This window comes from Triplophysa dalaica, chromosome 8 (genome assembly GCF_015846415.1).
Source record: "Triplophysa dalaica isolate WHDGS20190420 chromosome 8, ASM1584641v1, whole genome shotgun sequence".
Lineage (NCBI taxonomy): Eukaryota > Metazoa > Chordata > Actinopteri > Cypriniformes > Nemacheilidae > Triplophysa > Triplophysa dalaica.
In genome coordinates, this window is record NC_079549.1 from 3,701,907 (window position 1) to 3,721,076 (window position 19,170).

Below are 19,170 nucleotides of genomic sequence, written 5' to 3' on the forward strand. Positions count from 1 at the left end.
GTGTAAACCCATAAACTCAGATGTGACCACGTTTTTGGACGTTCTCCAGAGGAAACTTTTATAGTTCAGAGGTTGCTCTGTTCTCAGTTTCATTTATCTATCAACTTGGTCTCAGATGTTTCTTCTAAGATTTCTTGGGTGAAAAAGAAACAAATGAGGCAATTGTATGTAATAGAAAATACAAATATTTGTGATTTATCACAATGAGCCTGTTGCAAACAGTGTTTTATTCATTAATTACATAACTCCATTTCTCAGATCAATAACATTTCAGAAGACAACTCCCAAACCATCACACAAATGTGTCATGTGCTTCCAGCACTGCATCCTGGGATGGTGAGGATGGACAAGATGACAAGCTTTGATAGCATCTCCATCCCTCCTTCCTCAGAATCTGAGTAAATGTCAGTCTTTTTCTCCAGAGAGGAAGATGAGAAAGTAGGAAAGAGGAGAAGGACCAGAAAAGGACAAGTCTCGCACCACGGCACAGAAACAAAGCCTGGACCCTAAGGACCTGACCCCTCTCTAGATCTAATGGCATCCGGGCCAGCTGGCCTAGGTCAGGCTTGTGCTAGCCAGCTTATGTAGTCCAGAAAGATGAACAAATGGGGAAAAATGAGAGGGAGAAAAACGATACAAGCCACTTGACACTTGGTAAATCACCCGATTATGAAATAAAAGCGAGGGAAACCATTAACTGCTGACCTGTGGTTATTTATCATTGCCTGTTTGGTTAGTTAAAAGTCATGCAGGGGCAAAGGGTAAAATGAAATAGGGAACAGAAGGTGAAACAGAAAAAGAAAATATGAGTATGGGAAAATAGAGAGCGTGATGTGTTAAGGAGCAAGTAAAGCTGATGACGGCAGGAAGTTACCACATGCATCACCCAAATCTGCTTTTGTTTAATAACCTCATGATGGAGTATGTGACCTTGCCCCATCTCTGCCTATGAAGTTCTAGAGTACAGCATAGTACGTGAGAGCCGAATGTGTTGGTTTGAGACGACTAGGATCAAGCAGTGTGTAATATATCACCTCTTTAGTGCATCAGAGAATCCTCGGTTTCTCACGATTAAGTGAGGAACCGAGACAGGAATCACATGAACACATCAAATTATGTGGTGTGTGATAAGGAGCTATCACAAGAAAACTGGCAGTTTTTGTGCGATTTTCCCCTGGCAGTCCATAAACCACCAATATCATATTTAGGGATGGGTAACGTCTTTCAACCATTCTACAATATACTAGAACCACACAACACCTTGTTAACCACTGAAAACAAGCAAAAATCACGTTTCTTTTAAATTTAACTTCTCAATTATCCATCGACTTGTAGGTTGGCTGTTCTGGCTTCTGATTGGCCAGCCGGGTTAATCCAAACCAGCAGGAAACTGGGAAATATGATTCCTTAATAGCAAACCAACAGATGTTTATCACATGGGATTTGGGTCAGAAGGCCCACTGGTCATTACGGGTGAAGTTTCAAGCACAAGGGCAGCGTATTAACAAAGAAGATGCCAAAATGATCAGAAAAATGTGTGGAAAACCCTAAAAGGCGTGACAGGATTGAACATACCAATTACTGTGGGGACTTAAGGGAACGGACTGAGATGAGGTTGAGTACTGTGATTTCCCCCTGGTCCTTTAGGACAGAGGAAGTGGGGAAGTAAGAGCAATGACAGCGATGGCATAAAGTCTTGGACTTTGACAGCAGCGTTCAATCTATAACAGGAGGCGGAGTCAAATACTCGTGAGGTTTGAAGTCCACTATATACTGTAGACCATTTTGCAAGACGTAAAAGTGGTGTAGCACTTTATGTTTTAGTTTCATGGTTTATCACATACAGTATATATTAAGTCAAGATATATAATAAGTTCTAACGTTTGTGCTTTGTTAAAAACATGAAATACTCTTGGACAAGTGTTGTTGATGTCTTGAACAGTCTATAATAGTGATAAAAAGGCATATAAGGGCTGAAAATTCAAACAAGCATCAGATATTATCTTTGGGGAGTAAATAAAGGGTGTTAAGGCCTATTCACACCAAGAGTGACAAATATAGCGATTACTAAAATGATAACTTACTTAGCGTCCATGCCAGTGGACGATAAAATGTATTCTAAGCTCACGCTGCTTGGTAGATTTAGTCAAATGTATTTGAATAGATTTGACTTGGCTGACAATGTTTCATTGTTATATTTGCGCCGTGGACTTCACTATTTTATTACATTTTAAAAACATATCTTTATAGTTTATCATTATCCATGGTGAGAATGCGCCTTTACCCGAGTTTATCACCGATGGCAAGTACTAAATTTGAACAGTAGGAACATTATTCTGACTGTTGCTCATTGACTGTTGATGTGACGGTTGCAATTTAAATACATACAAATCGTCTTCTCAAGAAAACATTCGAAGCAACTCATGCAACCTCAGCGATAAATGTACCATAACATGTTTCTCTGACACCGTGTCCACTCCACAACGTTGTAACACATTAGCAAGCATCTTTTCCAAGTTGTTCTGAGTTTTGGTCAGCAATTCTACAGATGGTTTTATCGGACACACTCGCCTGCCCGAAGTTAACTTCAGCTCCATGTTTGTTTCTCGGTCTGGTTATACTATAGTAATAAAAACGATTTATATTATATTTAACTCATGTTTCTATTAATTTATATCATTAATTTCTTCTATAATAATTGTTTTAAATAATCTATTTGTTGCATGTTCTTGTATAAACATTTTTAAATAAACTATTTGTGACCCTGGATCACAAAACCTAGTCTAAAGTAGCACAGGAACATTTTGAGTAAAAGACAAAAATACATTATATTTATTGTATTATTATACATTTCTCTTTTATGCCAAAAGTCATTAAGATATTAAGTAAAGATCATGTTCCATGAAGATATTTTGTAAGTGTCCTACCTTAAATATATAAAAACTTTATTTTTGTGAGTGGGTGACCTGCTACAGTGCCCCTGTTTAAATACTTCAAAAGGTGATTTTCTCAATATTTAGATTTTTTTTGCACTCTCAGACTCCAGAGTTTTGTCTCAGCCAGATATTGTCCTATTCTAAAAATGCATACATCAATAGAAAGCTTATTAAATCTGCTTTCATATTATGTAAAAATCTCTTAAGACTGGCTTTGTTGTCCAGGGTCACATTTGTTGAATGGGTCCTGTAACTTTTAAGTTTAGCTAGGTAACGGTTCTTCTACTGGAAACCCCAAATAATACTGGCTAGACATACTTTTAACTTGTTTGCTAATGTAGTTTACTTGTTATTTTTTTTGCTTGTTATTAGAAATAATTTGCAGGGACTCTTCTATGTTCTATGCGGATGTGCATCAGAAGTTAAGGTTGGGCCACCGCATGCGCCGTTACGTTTGTTTATGTTGTTGCTTTCAAACCGTCAATATTAGAAACAATCACAAAGGTATAAGATGCCCAAAGTTCTGAACCCTCCAGAGCACAAGGTTTGAAATTTTCTAAAGCGTGAATATTCAAATCACAGAATTAAAAAAATCATGTTGGATTGATAATAGTGGCTGAGACTGATCCTGTATGACCCATTAACCTTATCTGTCTGTCAAAACTATACAAGGAAAAATCGGTAAAAGTGTTCAGTTGTAACAGGAACAAAAACAAAAAAGAAACTTGAAATGGTGCAAAATAAACATTTATGACTTTTATGAATTAAAATGTTATCCCTTTTGGGCTCTGGTTACAACCGCACTAGCTTTCTCTCTCTCGCACACACACATAAGCACCAGCTAATGTTTTCTTTGCATCCATGTGCTCCATTGGCCCCTGACTGGTGTTGTGTTGACAGACACACAGGTGCTGATAATGACAGACTCCCAGTAGAAGTGCTGTCAGGCCCGCTGTCACGGGCCGCTTCCCGTTCACCGATACTAGGCCACCTCTCACGGCCCTCGCGTTCTCTCTCTCTTCCTTGCCTCTCTCTAACAGCATGTTCTCTATGTCGCCCTGTCCTACTCCGTGATTGATGCGTGCTCAGACTGTGCATGTGTGCCCGTAGCCAGAGCTATCACAAATGAATACTCCACATCAACCACCACTGCCAAATTACCATCATGAATCATGCATTTGCATGCGTTACTTATATCACGTCGCCTCTGGCACCGCTGCTAGTGTTTTTAGAGTCCGTGTCGCCTGTCTCAGGCAATGATGCTGAATACAAACTTGCATATATCCAGCCTGAACAGGCCCACACGGAGACTTTTTTCATAGTGCGGTATTCATGTTGGGAACTTTCCTAAATACTTTTATTGAGAGTACCATCTGGATTTGATTACTAAAAAAATGAACTGTAAAGAAGGTCCTTCCGTCTTCGAATCATTTACTGATAAAAGAAGCTGAGTACAGGGTAACTGTGTGGGTGCTGCGGTGCGAAATATTTGCACGTGTGACTCTGAGAGAAGGAGACATTATCTGCCAATAATGGCCATATTGAGAAGCTGGCACCCATAAACAAACCTTAGCAGTCAAGAATTGACTAAAGAAACTACTACTCATATTTACGAAAACAATTAAATTGACTTAAACAGAGTTAGGCAGAAAGATGAGTCCTGTCACAGAAGAAGAAACCAGCAGAGAAACGAGATGTAGAAAGAGAGAGAGAGAGAGAGAGAGAGAGAGGGAGCATCGTGTTCATAAAACTAGTGGATGCCGAATCCTGTTACTTACACATGCCATCTGTCTGTTTTGCATGTCTGAGTGAATTAACTGCACAGTTTAACATGCTACACGTGTGATGCTCATGAATTTGTCTGTGTCTGCGCTTATGAAGATATGAACACATGAACCTCATCTCCAGAGTTGCTCTGAGAGTTTATTTCACAAACGTTTATTTTTTGAGTGAAGAAATATTTAAAACACATTTTTATTTATTAAAAAATAAGCGTCTTCCGACAAACTGTCAAAATAAAAGTCCGGTTAGCTCTGCATTTTATCTGGACAAATATATTAGTATTTAATACTTAAAAAAACAAAAGCTAGTTTAGATAAACTAAATCTATCATGCTTTAACCTTTGAAATTATTCTTTATATTTTTATTAATGTTCATTATTTATACATTTGTATAATATTTCATTTTGAATGTAATAGAAATATAATGTTTTAAATGGTTTTACTTTTAAGAGATGTAAATGTATAGAATTCCTGCAATCATTTTTTAATTAATTTTTTATATAAAGGAAACAAATTATTTTTTGTTTATGTTTAAGAGACCCGTCTTATTTTCTCTTGTTTATTAAGTATTGCTCTTAATAAAGAAAAAAGTATTTATTATATGAATACCCTAATAATCAATGGAAAAATCAGTAGGATCCTCGATTACTAAAACAATTGATAGCTACAGCCCTACCCTTTATAGTATGAATGAAGATGCAAATTACTAATATAAAATCTGAATCAGGAGACAAATGTGTAAGACACAAAAAAAGGTCTGAAGTGTGCCAAAAATCACAATGCAGTCATAGTTTCAACAAATTTCAATAAGGCGAAAATATGAACAATTATGTAAAGCTTGAAAAAGTCTGCCAATCAAGAAGTTGTCATGTTGTATTAACAATACAGAAAGAGGTCAGTCTAGGTGTGTGTATGTGACTACAGTGCGTTCACAAGGTGAAATGTGTGCCTCAACACTGACCAAAAGGGCATTACATAGGGGTTCCGGTGGGGGGAGAGTTCCAAAAAATGTATGTGAATAATTCAAATCTCCACGGCACAAGAACAGACTGCTAAAATAATAAAGACCCCCAAACGTGAAAGCTTTAATGTAGGAATTTGAGTACCGAGCAGCCACAGTAACATTTCACCACTGTTCATATAACCGACATATATAACGAGAGAGGGAAAGAAATTGTGGTCACATAGGTGCTTGGATGCTCTGGCATTGCCAGGGTCACAGGAGATGAAAGAGGATTTGTGACAGTCAAGACAGATCTATGTTCCCCAATCCTGCCATCTTTCAGCATTCAGTCTTTCATTCTGTGCATCACTCTCTCCCTCCTTCTAAGCCTGCTTTGCATTGGCTTTGTGCCACACTGTTTTCGCTCCGACCGATGGGGCCGCTGGGAAATATGGTCAGCAATCACATCTCTGCTCAAACCATTACCTCCCCCTCCCACCCTGGCCTTCTCCTGCTCTCTCCCACACCTACACGCCCCAGATGAAGACGTTGACAGAGCAGCCTGGCTTCAGTTGGCTGCAGGCCAGCACGGGGCCAGTAAGTGAGAGAGATAGGAAGAAGAGGGTGGCATGAACCGATAGGGCTACACATTCTGCATTCCCAACTAGAAAATGAAAGAGCAAAGCTGTGAGGTGTAATGTTATGATGTTTGTACACGGGCAGCGTACATTGTATTTCTTCCAAGTGGACTTGGAAGTTAGAATCTGAGTAATTGCAAACCACCTCAGAGGTGTAAATATTCCATCTGAAACCACCGTTTGTCGTAGAGCATGACAGCCACTCTTTCACTTCTCCAATCGCACTGTATTTCTGTTTGTGTGTGGGCAGATCTGTAAACTACGACGGCGTTTAAGTGCCACGTTAAAAAAAAAAAAATCCAAATTTGTCTTTTGGTGCATCATCACGGAGTTATAATTAGTAAAAGGACACTGCAGCGGTTAGGTAGGAAACTGAATTTTTTTCAGAAGAAAAAATCAGACATGAACTAAGAAGTAACTCACTGGTTCAGATGACGTGCTTAAACATAATTTAAACTCTTAAACTACAACTTTCACGTAAACAAAATACGTATTACGACAAGTTTATTCTCGTAACATTTCGACTTTAATCTCGTAACATTTCGACTTTATTCTCGCAACATTTCGACTTTATTCTCGCAACATTTCGACTTTATTCTCGCAACATTTCGACTTTATTCTCGCAACATTTCGACTTTATTCTCGCAACATTTCGACTTTATTCTCGTAACATTTCGACTTCAATGTCAAAATCTTGTTTTTTTATATTTTTAACGGCACTAAAACCCTGTCGTAGTAAACCGCTTTCCTGTGTTTCAATGAACCTTTTCGGCCATCGATTCTCTACATCGCAAAAAGTTCCATCCTACTGAGGATTGCTTCTGGGGTCTGGCAGTGGTCTACCATTATAGACGCGCTCCATTTGACGTACAGGAATGTGCAGAGATGGACGGAGCTGTCAAACAATCCGAGCCCATGTCACCTCCCATGACGATGCTCGCTCTTACTGTTAACACACATACCATATGTGCTCTCTATATAAACCCCTTAAGAGTGCCTTGATGGTATTGTTACAAGCAAGGAATTTACCAGACCTTCATAACGATCTCTGTCAATGGTTGGGCCTGCTTAGGAGCTTTGTTGAGCAGGCGTGGGACCTTGCGAGAGAGGCCCACTCATTTTTCTCTTCAGTGGAAAGGGATTGAGACCTTCTGACTTCACTGCGATTTGAAAGTATGTTTTAAACACAACATAAATTGTCCTGTCATTAGTTGGATGTCTTTATCAGATACATTCTTGGAAGTGTGTGGAAAACATTGTTTTGGGATTGGGTGTGCATGCACATGTTTTTGTGTGCGCGTGTGGACCAATAAACTACAAGTTTCCAAGGGATGCTGGAGCACTTAAGAAGCAAAAAGTTCATGGGAATGGGAATTAAAAATACCAATGAGACCAAGTGCTTTTTCTATATTCTTCTATATATGAAAATTGTATTATTTATTATATGTATTATTTAATATACTGTAAACTGTAATATATAAACAATGTATTTTACTACATATTTTCAAATATATATATTAAATGATTTATTTCAAGGCATTAGAGAGAGTCCTAAAGAAGATACAGAAAATATTTGGAACTAAAAATTAAAGCATTATGAAACATGAGAATGTTATGTGACTTTTATGCGGTCTGTCAAGGCCGTTTTCACATTTGACTTCTTTTTTTATAAAAAAAAAGCAGCGATGTGTTTACAAATAGCAGCCGCAGTGTTCAAAGATAGCATTTGTGCACGAAAGATAGGCTTCATAGGGAGCATAACGGTATTCTATTTGAATTACAAACAGAGAGCATTTTTGCTATAACCAATCACATATTTAAACTACAATACTAATTTCTGGCTAGAAATGCAATCAAAGGTTATTAAAAGTAAAAACGAAACTTACATTCATACAAAACTATGCTCCAACAGGCGTTTCAGCCGCCATTTAATTTTTTCAAGCTTGAGCCTTCTCAACCAATCACGTACCTTGCATGTTGTAATGGAAATACAGGTCTCTGTTATTGGTTGGCTGTGAAAAAGATGCTTGACATAGGGCGTTTTGTTGACGTAAAGGGCGTAAAGTTGAAGTTTTTTTAACATCAAAAGACTCTGAGCTGGAGAAAAAAGACGATGGCACTTAACAAAGTGCTCAAGACTTTTTTTGAAAACACTGTTTACTCCCAAGATTATAATGTAAAAAAGACGAAAGCAGCTTCAAAAAAGAAGTCAAGTGTGAACATGGCCTAAAATGCCTCATATTATTAGGCAGTATTGTATTGACTGTATTGTAAGCACAAGCAAAATCAGCATATATTATGTTAAGCTTAGTGGGGAATAAAGAAGAATATATTTCACTTAAAACTGGGATATAAATAAAATAGTCAAAAAATGTTTATTAATAAAAATGTGATCATAAATTGTATTTTCATATTGAGTCATATCTCTTTTAAACAAGCAGGATTTATGTGATGCTGCCCATGCAAAGTTTCGAGGTCAGTTATTAGGTTTATTCCCTTCGAAGGCGGTAGACAGCAAGACAGCTCATTCTGGTCTGAACTGAGGTTGTGTGATCTTATCAGACCTGATGTAGTTGTGGCTGAACCGTGTTCTGCAGGTAATCTGACGGAGAAGTGCCAGAACCACCACAGACTGAAAGAAGAAATTAACCTTAACACTGCTGATATCACACTTTCTACATCATTCACACACAAACACGCACGCCCACACTAAATTGATCTCTTTAGCAGTTCTTTCTGTTTATCTCCACACACACACAATCTGTTAGTTTCCTCCAGACCAAGTACACACACACCTCCATCATCACCTCCAAAATGTGATGCTATCAATCTAACAGATCACCATACAGCCCTAGAAATAATAACCTGTCTGTTTAGATGAAGCATGCAGGCAATACCGCTAACTGTATTGCAAATTTAGATATTTATTTAAATGCTGACACATTATTTCCAGTTAATCATATTACAGTATTTGGTGATATTAAAAAAAGCCTCTATCTGCAGGGCTGAGCCATCCCGCATCTCGTAGCTGCCAACATAGAAATACATTTCTTCCAGGCATTTGAATAAATAGCAGACTATTATAAAGTAGAGTTCCTAAATAGACACCGATTGGTCACGCCTCCAAAAGGGTGCATATCTTCCATTCCAGACCCGAGACTTCTTAACAAAGCTAAGCAGGAGCTGTTGATACACAACATACATTAAGGGAGGACTGAGCTCTGAGATTTTAAGGGAGATTAAAGCTAGATCCTATTCCAGCAGGGGGTCTGGGGCTAAAGACCCCAACGCCAGTTGGTAATGATGGGGTCTTACTGTATCCGGACGTCTGATTCTGTTTTTTCAGCTTCTTCCAGCATCATACTACTAACATCAGAGCTTTCAGATGTACCCGTGGAGCAATCAACTCCAAATAGGATTTCAAGAGCTTTGTTAATAAAAAAGATTAGAGGCGCGTACCACGCAGGAGACGTCACCCCATGACAGCAGATGCTTATTTAGCACGGGTCTTCTTTGCTTATTTGAACTCTTTCTCTCTTAAAGGGATGGTCCACCCAAAAATACAAATTCGGTCATCATTTCCTCACACTCACACAAAAACTTGTATACATTTCTTTGTTCTGTTAAACACAAAGAAAGATATTTGGAAGAATGTTAGCAATTTTCAGGTCTGGGACATCATCCTCTACCATTGTGGAAAAAAATGATTTGTTCTGTTGAACACAAAATTAGATATTTTGAAGAATTTATGAAAACTAACAGTTCTGGGGCACTTTTGACTGCCAATACATTTTTTCAAATATCTTTCCCTGTGTTGATCAAAGCAAAATAATTTATACAGGTATGAAATTCAAGTGTGAGTAAATAATGACATCATTTTTGGGTGAACTATCCCTTTAAACCTGGATATCCACGTTGGCCGAATTGTGCTGCCTAGTTAAACATCCTGATGGAGACACCAGCAGATCAGTTCCTGAAAACTCCACCAACCCACCACAGCCTCACTACCGAAACAGGAAGGCATAATAGTCTAAAAACAGATCAAAGTAAAATAACAAGCAAGCACCTTCTCCTCACCTTTGTACTTATCTTACTAGTTGTTTTTCCTGTTCTTTTGTCAAAGCTGATTAACAGCTCGATAAGAGTTTCACAAGTGCAGCTCTTGCTGTGACACACAGATGTGTGTGACAAAACTTCATACATCTCTGATAAAAGAGGAGAGAGAACAAGCCAACTGCCGTATCTCTCTCGCTCTCTCTGATTCTCTCCGAGGCCCACATTTCTTAAAATGTCATTTTTAGTGATCCTACCTTGTGGTTCTTGCCATAGCGGTAGATCATCCAGTCCTCTCCATTGGTGCTGACCTCCAATTTAAAGGTGGTGACAAAGTACGATTTGTGGGTTTCCTTGGAGACCGCTCCCTGGGTGGCAATGCCCGTCAGGACCTTCAGGAATTGCAGGTCCACCTAAACAGAAAGAGAAAAGAGGATGTTGGATAAATAAGATTAGACTAGATTGTACTGGGTTGTATGTCTTTTTAGCCAAGAACAAGTCTCTATATAAAAATCAATATATGCCTTCGATTTTTAAGAACAATCAAATTGTCAGTAACAGGTCATTTCAACTATTGAATGTTTTTTATGTCTTTCAACTCATCAAAATATGTATATTTCTATACGTTCCAGCTAGTCAGCAAAAACTTCAAATAACTTTTTATATTTGTTTTATACGTTTTGTTATATTTTTTTATTTTATTAACACAAACTAAATCATTTCGTTTTTTTTTTTATTATTATTATTATATAATTTTTATTACAAGGTGTTTTATTTGTTTCCATAGATTGTTTTTGGAAAGTGTTTGTCGAAATCACCCGTGACTCTACAACCAACAGAACATTTTATCAATCATTTATTTTCCACTTTCTTATCCTTGGTGGTGTACCAAGTAGCCCCGCCTACAGTGAACTCTTATTGGTCCAAAAACCTATGTGACACAACTGCACAATAAAAAACAAACATCACGTCGCGTTTTCTGCTCGGTCTGAACGGGAAAAACTACCTGCCTATGAAGAACTACCGCATTGCGCCATGTAAGGACAAAGTTTAAGACTTTTCAACTTAAAAAATGAATGATAGTTATGTGATGCACTACTTAGCAAACACCGCCATACAGTAAATGGCCCGATGAGAAAGTGATAGGCAAGAGGGAGGAAGAAGAAGAAAAATGAGAGAGAAGCGTGAGAGGAATGAAACAGACAGAACGATGGATAGAGGCGAGCAGTGGGAATATGAGACTTCCCCTCCCTGCAGATCATGGGCGGCAGCAAAGGTGTTATCAGGGCTTTAAGATCAATCACCTCAGCTCTGATCTACACTAACCACCTTCATTTAACTCTCTCTCTCTTTCTCTCCACAAAGATGATCATCCTCCCTCGGTCCCTGCACACCCCCTCCATGATGATGATGATGATTACGCTATGAGAGCTGCCTTTCCGACGCCCCGCCTCGACTGCAGTAAGGTCTGTAATCAAGCATTCTGTTCCCGTCCTCGAGGAGGGCTGTTACCCATGATCCTCGGCGCTCCCCGCTCAGCGGGATGTCATCCGAACACGAGCGAGAAAACTGCGCCGTTTGTTATCTGTTAGAAAGACAGGTGTGGCTTTCACACACAGATGTGAGCGCGCACACACGCTACCTTCTGTAAAGCTGCTCAGGCCCACAGAGAAACACACCTAGACAAAAAATCAATAAAACCCTGGACTGCTGCTAACTATTTATTCCTAGGAAAGCACCCTCATCAATCAAGTAGCTGTTACCATCAGAGCGGGCTGTGCATCATCAACCCCTGCGCAGAGAACAGAGAGAGAGAGAATGATGCAGCCTAGCGCGTCTGAGAAGTGAGGCTTGAATACATTAGACCCTGATGAATGGTAATAAAGATACATGAAGAGAAATAGAGAGACTCACAAAGACTATATCGAAGAAGAGAGGACACGAGTAAAAGATGGCACATGGTGTCCACAAATTGTTCATGGGTTCTGTACAAATTAAAGGGGTCATATGGCGCGAATACATGTTTTAATGTGTCTTTGGTGTGCCCATGCATGTACTTAAAATAGCACAAATTAAAGTGTCGGAACAAAAGATGCATTCGATCTGAAAGCGAATAATCGGCCAGACCTTCCTGAAACGCCTCGGGTAACCACCCCCCCACAAAGTGTTATGTAAGTTCGTGGTATGATTTGACTAAGACCGCCAAAATGTATATGCAAGTAAGGTGGGTACACATGTCAATACAATTGCTTTGGAACCTGATGTTCCAAATATGGTAAGAGGCGTTACATTTCCGTCTCACGCTTGCTATATTCGACCAATCACTATGCACTTGTTAACTGACCAATCATAGCACACCTCGCTTTTCAGAGCGATGAGCTTTGTTAAAAATCTGTGCATTTCAGAGAGGCGGGTAAAATAGGAGATACAAACATGGACTGTATGTGAACCTTAAATCGTGTATACACATTGCATTAAATCTAAAGCAAACGATAATATTCATTTTAGCTGTGTCATATGACCCCTTTAACATATTTAAACAGTATCTTTGGCATCCTCTCGGTTTTTGTTAAAATACATGACATATTCGGTAAATAAATAACAATCCTAACATTAATTTGTCGTCATGTTGTTCAAAACCTCGACATACGACTCATTCTTCTGTGAAACGCAAAAGAAGATATTTTGAGAAACGTCATCCTTACAATGAAGGTCAATGGAGGCCAATGTTGTTTTGTTACCGAAATTCTTCTAAATATCTTCTTTTGTGTTCTGGTACAAAAATGTGGTACAAAAATATAAACTATGTCACTTTAAGAGAATATGAATTAATCCAAACACACATAGAGCAGTGGATAAAGTACAGTCCTTTGGCATGTTGGCATTTACGAAAGGTGTTTGTCAAGATAGATAGCTTCAACACCAGCCCACATCTCAAATACAGCAGACTACTAAAGGTAATAATGAAAGTAATGAGTCTCATTCCAGAGCCCTGGCCAGGCATCAAATCTAAAAAAATTGACCCAGAATCTGAAACGCTTCAGAAAATTAAGCAGCAAGCATAAATTAGTATATACTGTATATGATGATTACAATCTTGCTTGACTCTACCCTCATGTAGACACAATGAAGATAAGATTGAAATACACAAGTGAGAAAAACCCTCACCTGGATGTATTCTTTGTTGCTGTCCTCATTGGGCGTCCATGCATTGTCATCAAAGTTAAGGCGAGCTTGCTTCGGAGACCAGCGGCCATCATAGAAGGTGGACGATGCGGAGATCTGGTCATCGCTGATCTTGCCTGATTCCATGCCATGAGGATTGCTGCAGTGAAAATCTATGGAAAAATGAGAATTGTCAATTTGCATAAAATTTGATATAGAAGAGACATGCAAGTTAAGTAGTGTGTTGGTATGCATACGAATGGGCACTTACTGTCATTGACTTCCTTCACTGTCATGTTGTATCGGGCAGAGAAGCCATCTTTGGCTACGGCCATGTCCGTATGAAAGGACAGAGACAGGATGCCCGTGGACGACTGTATTTCAGCTGGGATTTTGGTGCCACAATGGCGTCCAATCAGAGGTCCCACTGCAAAACATAAATAAAACAAACGGTCAAAAACAGAAAACATCCATTATACACCTAACAAGCATCAAATCAACGTGCCTGACAATTTTCTCTGACATAATAACATCGAACAGCTTGGAAACTGAACAGCAAAGTCTGGCTTTAATATACGAAATCCTTCACTGACAAACGTAAGCCCTGCTGGATTCAATATGCATGTGTACTGAAGATCAGTAAAGCTGTGCTCAGATGGGATATGGGAAATGATTTCTGAAACGTAAACTGGTTTCATTCCCCCACCTTGCTCCAGCTGGCCCTTCTGAAAATGAGAATGGTTGTTTTTTTATATTTGCTTACAACCTCCGCAACAGCAGCTCTCTGAATCCTGAAGCGTTTGTCTGACAACAGATACATGTGATTTAGTTTGGTCTGGCTGTAATGTTGTAAAGGGGCCACTATCTCACAGTAATGAATCCATCGTCTACCCTGACACACACTCACACGGAGTCCAGGATGGGTGAAATAGCCTCGTATCAATCATGCACATTGATTTCTTCTCATTTGGAGAGGAGAGAGCTTTAATACAGCAAGTGCTCTCAAACGGTTGGTTGAAGTAATTCTTTCTTGCCCTTTATAGTGCTGATGATCTGACAAGGTGGTTACAGTATCCTGTATACTTGTATCTCTTCAATCTGCTATTTGTGACTTCTGCAAATGTGACATTTTGTCTTGAAATTGCATTTTACAGTCTAAGGTCCTGATTGGTTTACGCCCAATTTTTTGCCAAAGTTCAGATTTTTCAACACGCACGATACGCTCTATTCGTGCTGCTTCATTTGCAAACATACAGCAAATAGGTTAAGTCAAATAGTTTGGCCCGTTGAAAAATTCGCCTTAAGGTGATAGATTACTCAAAAATGAAAATTCTGTCATTAATTCACCCTCTTGTCATTTCAAACCTGTATGACTTTCCTTCTTCCACAGAACCCAAAAGAAGATATTTTGAAGAATGTTGCTAACTGTAAATATATGACATAGTTTTCATTTTTGGTTGAACTATCCCAAAATGACGATAAACTCTGTCTTCTTATACTTATATTTTAAGAGTGAGGCTATAAGGCTATAAAAGAGAAAACACAAAATAACCTAAATTCAATTTCATTACGTGATCATTTTACAAGTTCTATTACTTTATGTATTAATATTTATCATCTTCATCTGAAAAGAAATTGTGATATGTTGTTATCGTAAATTTTTATCGCAAAATAACCGTGTAGCAAAAATGTGATATCCTCACAACCACAATTGTAACAAAAATTACCATTGTACAGTTAATCTTCGATAAAAAACGATAATAAACTCCCAATAGTGCTTGATCTTTGATTACAGTATTGAGTATTCAAAAGAAACGAGAAAGCCTGTCACCCTATGCACTGTTGTGAATTCCAGCACATTACACATTATGTTGGTAATGATTTTTCGTCAGCTAGACTACCAGCTTCTATCTTGATCAAGTTGGTTAGAATTGGTAGAAACTTTTGATGTATTGGTATGCTGAAGTGTCTACGATTTTTATGTATCTGATTAAAAGCAGACGGGCGGAGAGACCCCCCTAGTATGCAGTGTTAGGGTTGAAGCATTAATAAGACAGCTCGGGGTGGGGGGTGGTTCGGGGGAAGTAGTCCACAACGCTCTACTCCAGGAGAGGATTAAATCCTACTGCAGTGTTATTCTCACCCCACTTTTCATTTTGCTGATAAAGGTTTCCATGGCTGCTCTTACCCCCATCCTTCCTTTCCTCCACCCCTCTGTGCGGAAGAATACGGGAGCCGTCGCTTTTTGGCCCGCCTGCCGCAGATAAAGCAAAGCAAGGCCTTGGGCTCTGCTTTCATCTGCCAACGCTCGGCACTAAAATAGGTCCAACGGCAGCCGCAGTAACAGCACATCAGCGCCTGAGTTTAATACCGCCCGAGCATCTAGCACAGCAGGCACTGGGCAGGTTGCGAATGTCACAGGGTAAGAGCGAACAGCTGTATGGACTGGTGGATAAACTAACCAGATGGCTCAGACTCTATCCCATAGTGTGACAGTGAATGCTATGTGGATAGGAAATCATTAAGGGACCAAATGATGTACGACAGACATGCGACATACTGATCTCAAAGCAGACAATGAGGTCACACGGAAACGCAATCCTCTTAAAGTCACGGGTGGTCTGGACTTTGGAATACCACAGTCCTAATCCGAATCCCGACCATAAATCCACCAGGAATTCTTCAGGATTACAAACGTCTAATCTCACCCTGTGGTAGGCCGTCCCACACCTCCAGCCAATCGTACTTGCACTCGCTCTCCGAGCCCTGCAAGGGGTCGTTTTCCAGGTCGAAGGTAAGAAAGGTGAGCGTGACGTCCATGTGAGGAGGAACGACGATGATGAAGGTGCATTCCAGATTGTGGGGGTATTTGTCTGGAAAGCCTGGCGACTCTATCACCCCTGACGGGCTGGTGAAGTTTCTGGAACAGTCAGAACCTGAGGAGAAACAAAAAAATGGAAAAATAAAGATTTAGGCACACTGGAGGGATTGCACTAACAATGAACTGACGTTATTTCAGCGCATTTGGCGCTCGGTTAAACTGGATTGTGGTGGCTAGTGAATTAAACATGTTTTGTGCTGAAATTGTTCAAGGAATTCGTTCCACAGTGCAAGACACGAGGAGCAGACAGATTGGTATTGACCAAAACGTTCCCGGAGTGCACTTATTTTGGATACGCATCTCATATCGTTCTCGGACAGCTAAGCAGACACACTCAGTTAGCAACATGAGAAAAACATATTGATGTGTGTGAAAATGGGAGCATTCATCAAAGTGAAGCTTTACAGAAAAATCCTTCATCTGCAAAGTGCTGAATTAGAGTGATTTCCCTTCCCTGGAGCCGCTGTCAATATTCATTTTCCACAAGAGTGTAAAACAGCAGCGTTTACGGTTCCTCATGCTGAATGCCTGCTTGTGAGGCTCTCGTGAAGCAGCAATGACTTTTTATGACTTCTGTGTGAAATGAAGTCATAACATTTTAATTCTGTCATCATTTACTCGCCCTCAGATTTTTCCAAACCTGCATACATTTCTTTGTTCTGCTGAACACACAGGAAGATTGACAAATCTAATCCCCAATAGTATTTATTTTCCCTAATATGGCAGTAAATGGCGGGTGAGAACTGACTTCCTTCCAAGTTCCTTCCTATGTGTTCAGCAAAACAAAGAAATGTATGCAGGTTTGGAACAATCTAAGGGTGAGTAAATGATGACAGAAGTTTCGTTTTTGGGCGAAGTATCCCTTAACAAGTATCTAGATAGATAATTCAATTACATGTTGCATAGTTCTTCTTTTCTGGCAACAAATAAAAAAAGTATCAAACAAGATGCCACAGCTTGATGCAGCCGCTCTAACGTCATAAGCCCCGCCTTTTAGTAATCGACTAATGATGAAAGTCTGGGGTAAGGACGCAGTACAGTGTTGTTACTCTTTGCACATGCAGACTATCTCAAAACTAAACTAAAAAAAGCGCAATTTAAACTAAAGAAACGTAATTTATGTTAGTTTAAATTGGTTGCAAAAATGTTGTTTAGTGACCTTAGTCAGCTATTTGAAAGAATTTCTGTCATCCACCATTTAATAAGACTTAGGGTGAGTTGTATAAACATAAACATAACCATAAGTAGATACTGTTTCTTAACTATTCTCACAGACTAGCAATTAGTTAGGACTAATTAGTCTTACTTTTCATATTTCAATTAGAGCAATTTACATTTTTATGGAACTGACTTGAAGACAAAAATGAGGTGACTAACTTGTATTCTAAGCAGTTTACACAACCGGCCCCCGGTCCCTTTTGACCGAAATAACTGTCCGGTGGCGTTGCAAAAATGGTCGCCTAGTGGCATGATTTCAAGAGACTTTGGTAAATAAAGGCAGAATTTCTATTGTGGGTGTACTGGCCTTTTAAGTCAGTGTAGTGAAGCTTCGCCATAAGTGTTGGCTTTGTATTACAAAGGCTAGAGTTCTCTTTATGCTAACACATGCACAGTCGTGCTTCACCTTCAGCCGTGGCACACGTGTCCTACACATCGAGTCGCCACCGCCCTTTGACACAACGCGAGCCACATTAACATGTATTGCAGTCTCTTTAGAGACATGCAGAGTCCCTGCGCTCATACTAATGCGTAGACACACATGCGGCAGCCTATGCAGATAAAATCTCACAATATCCTATTAAGTATTTTTACTGGACACTTCCATTATTTGAAGAGAGGGAAGGTAAGAGAGCGAGAGAGAGAGAGAGAGAGAGAGAGAGAGAGAGAGAGAGAAGCTGTTGACAGGGTCTTGGAAAAGGTGGAGTGGGCTCAACAAGGGGATCAGAGAACAAACGCTCGATGATCTGTGCCTCTTAACTCTTCAATAACTCAAACACTTTAACTATTTAAGATCCTAGAGAGCAGCTGCGTGGGAACCGCTGATCTATATAAAGGACTAGATTGCTCATGACGTCATTACACTGAAGCTACCCTGCCACCATGTTGGTATGCCGAACGTTCTATTAAATTAACAGGGAGTTATCAAATATTAATGATAAAACACTAACTTTCTATACATTGATTTCTATACGTCGCTTTTCTGCCGAAAATAAACAAAAACATTGGAAAAAACATCAGAAATAACAACTAAAACACACATGTGAACTAAAAACGTGTAACGCGCCTAATAAGCTGTAAAACGGTTTGTCTATATCGTCATTTTGACTGTAAGTCAATGTCGCTCTCTGTCCGTTGGGCATACCAAGATGGCGGCGCGATCTCTTCTGGTGGCTTCACCTCCTGCCGTTGGTTTAGCGTTCTAGGCGTCCAGTCATTTATATAGATCAGTGGTGGGAATTCGAGCAGACGGGAAGTGACAACTGTGTCTCGCAAATATGTGCGTCCTTAAATCTCCCATATACATTTAAATACTGTATGTATATCCTTACCTACTCACCAAAAAAAATGAATAGTAGTATAGTATAATATCATTCAGTTCAATTCAGAGTCACAATGGGATCCTAAAACTGTGAACTAAAATAAATAATGCAAATGCACATGTTAATTAAACGATAGTGTTTAGATACAAACATCCTGTTAGGCATTAAAAACAAACACACACGTCTGTTCCCAGACACTAACACATTGACAGACAATCCAGGAGTCACCTCT

At 39.4% G+C, this 19,170-nt stretch overlaps 1 protein-coding gene across 2 annotated transcripts in view; it reads right to left on the bottom strand.

The window, feature by feature from the left end:
• nrp2b (neuropilin 2b) overlaps positions 1–19,170 on the bottom strand; it is a 73,066-nt gene that overhangs the window by 28,051 nt on the left and 25,845 nt on the right. For both annotated transcript variants that reach the window (XM_056755015.1, XM_056755016.1), the window contains exons 4-7: positions 16,226–16,453; positions 13,789–13,944; positions 13,521–13,690; positions 10,610–10,765 (exon numbers count right to left, since the gene is read on the bottom strand). In XM_056755015.1, the coding sequence (XP_056610993.1) occupies positions 10,610–10,765; positions 13,521–13,690; positions 13,789–13,944; positions 16,226–16,453 (710 nt within the window). The remainder of the gene's footprint in view (positions 1–10,609; positions 10,766–13,520; positions 13,691–13,788; positions 13,945–16,225; positions 16,454–19,170) is intronic.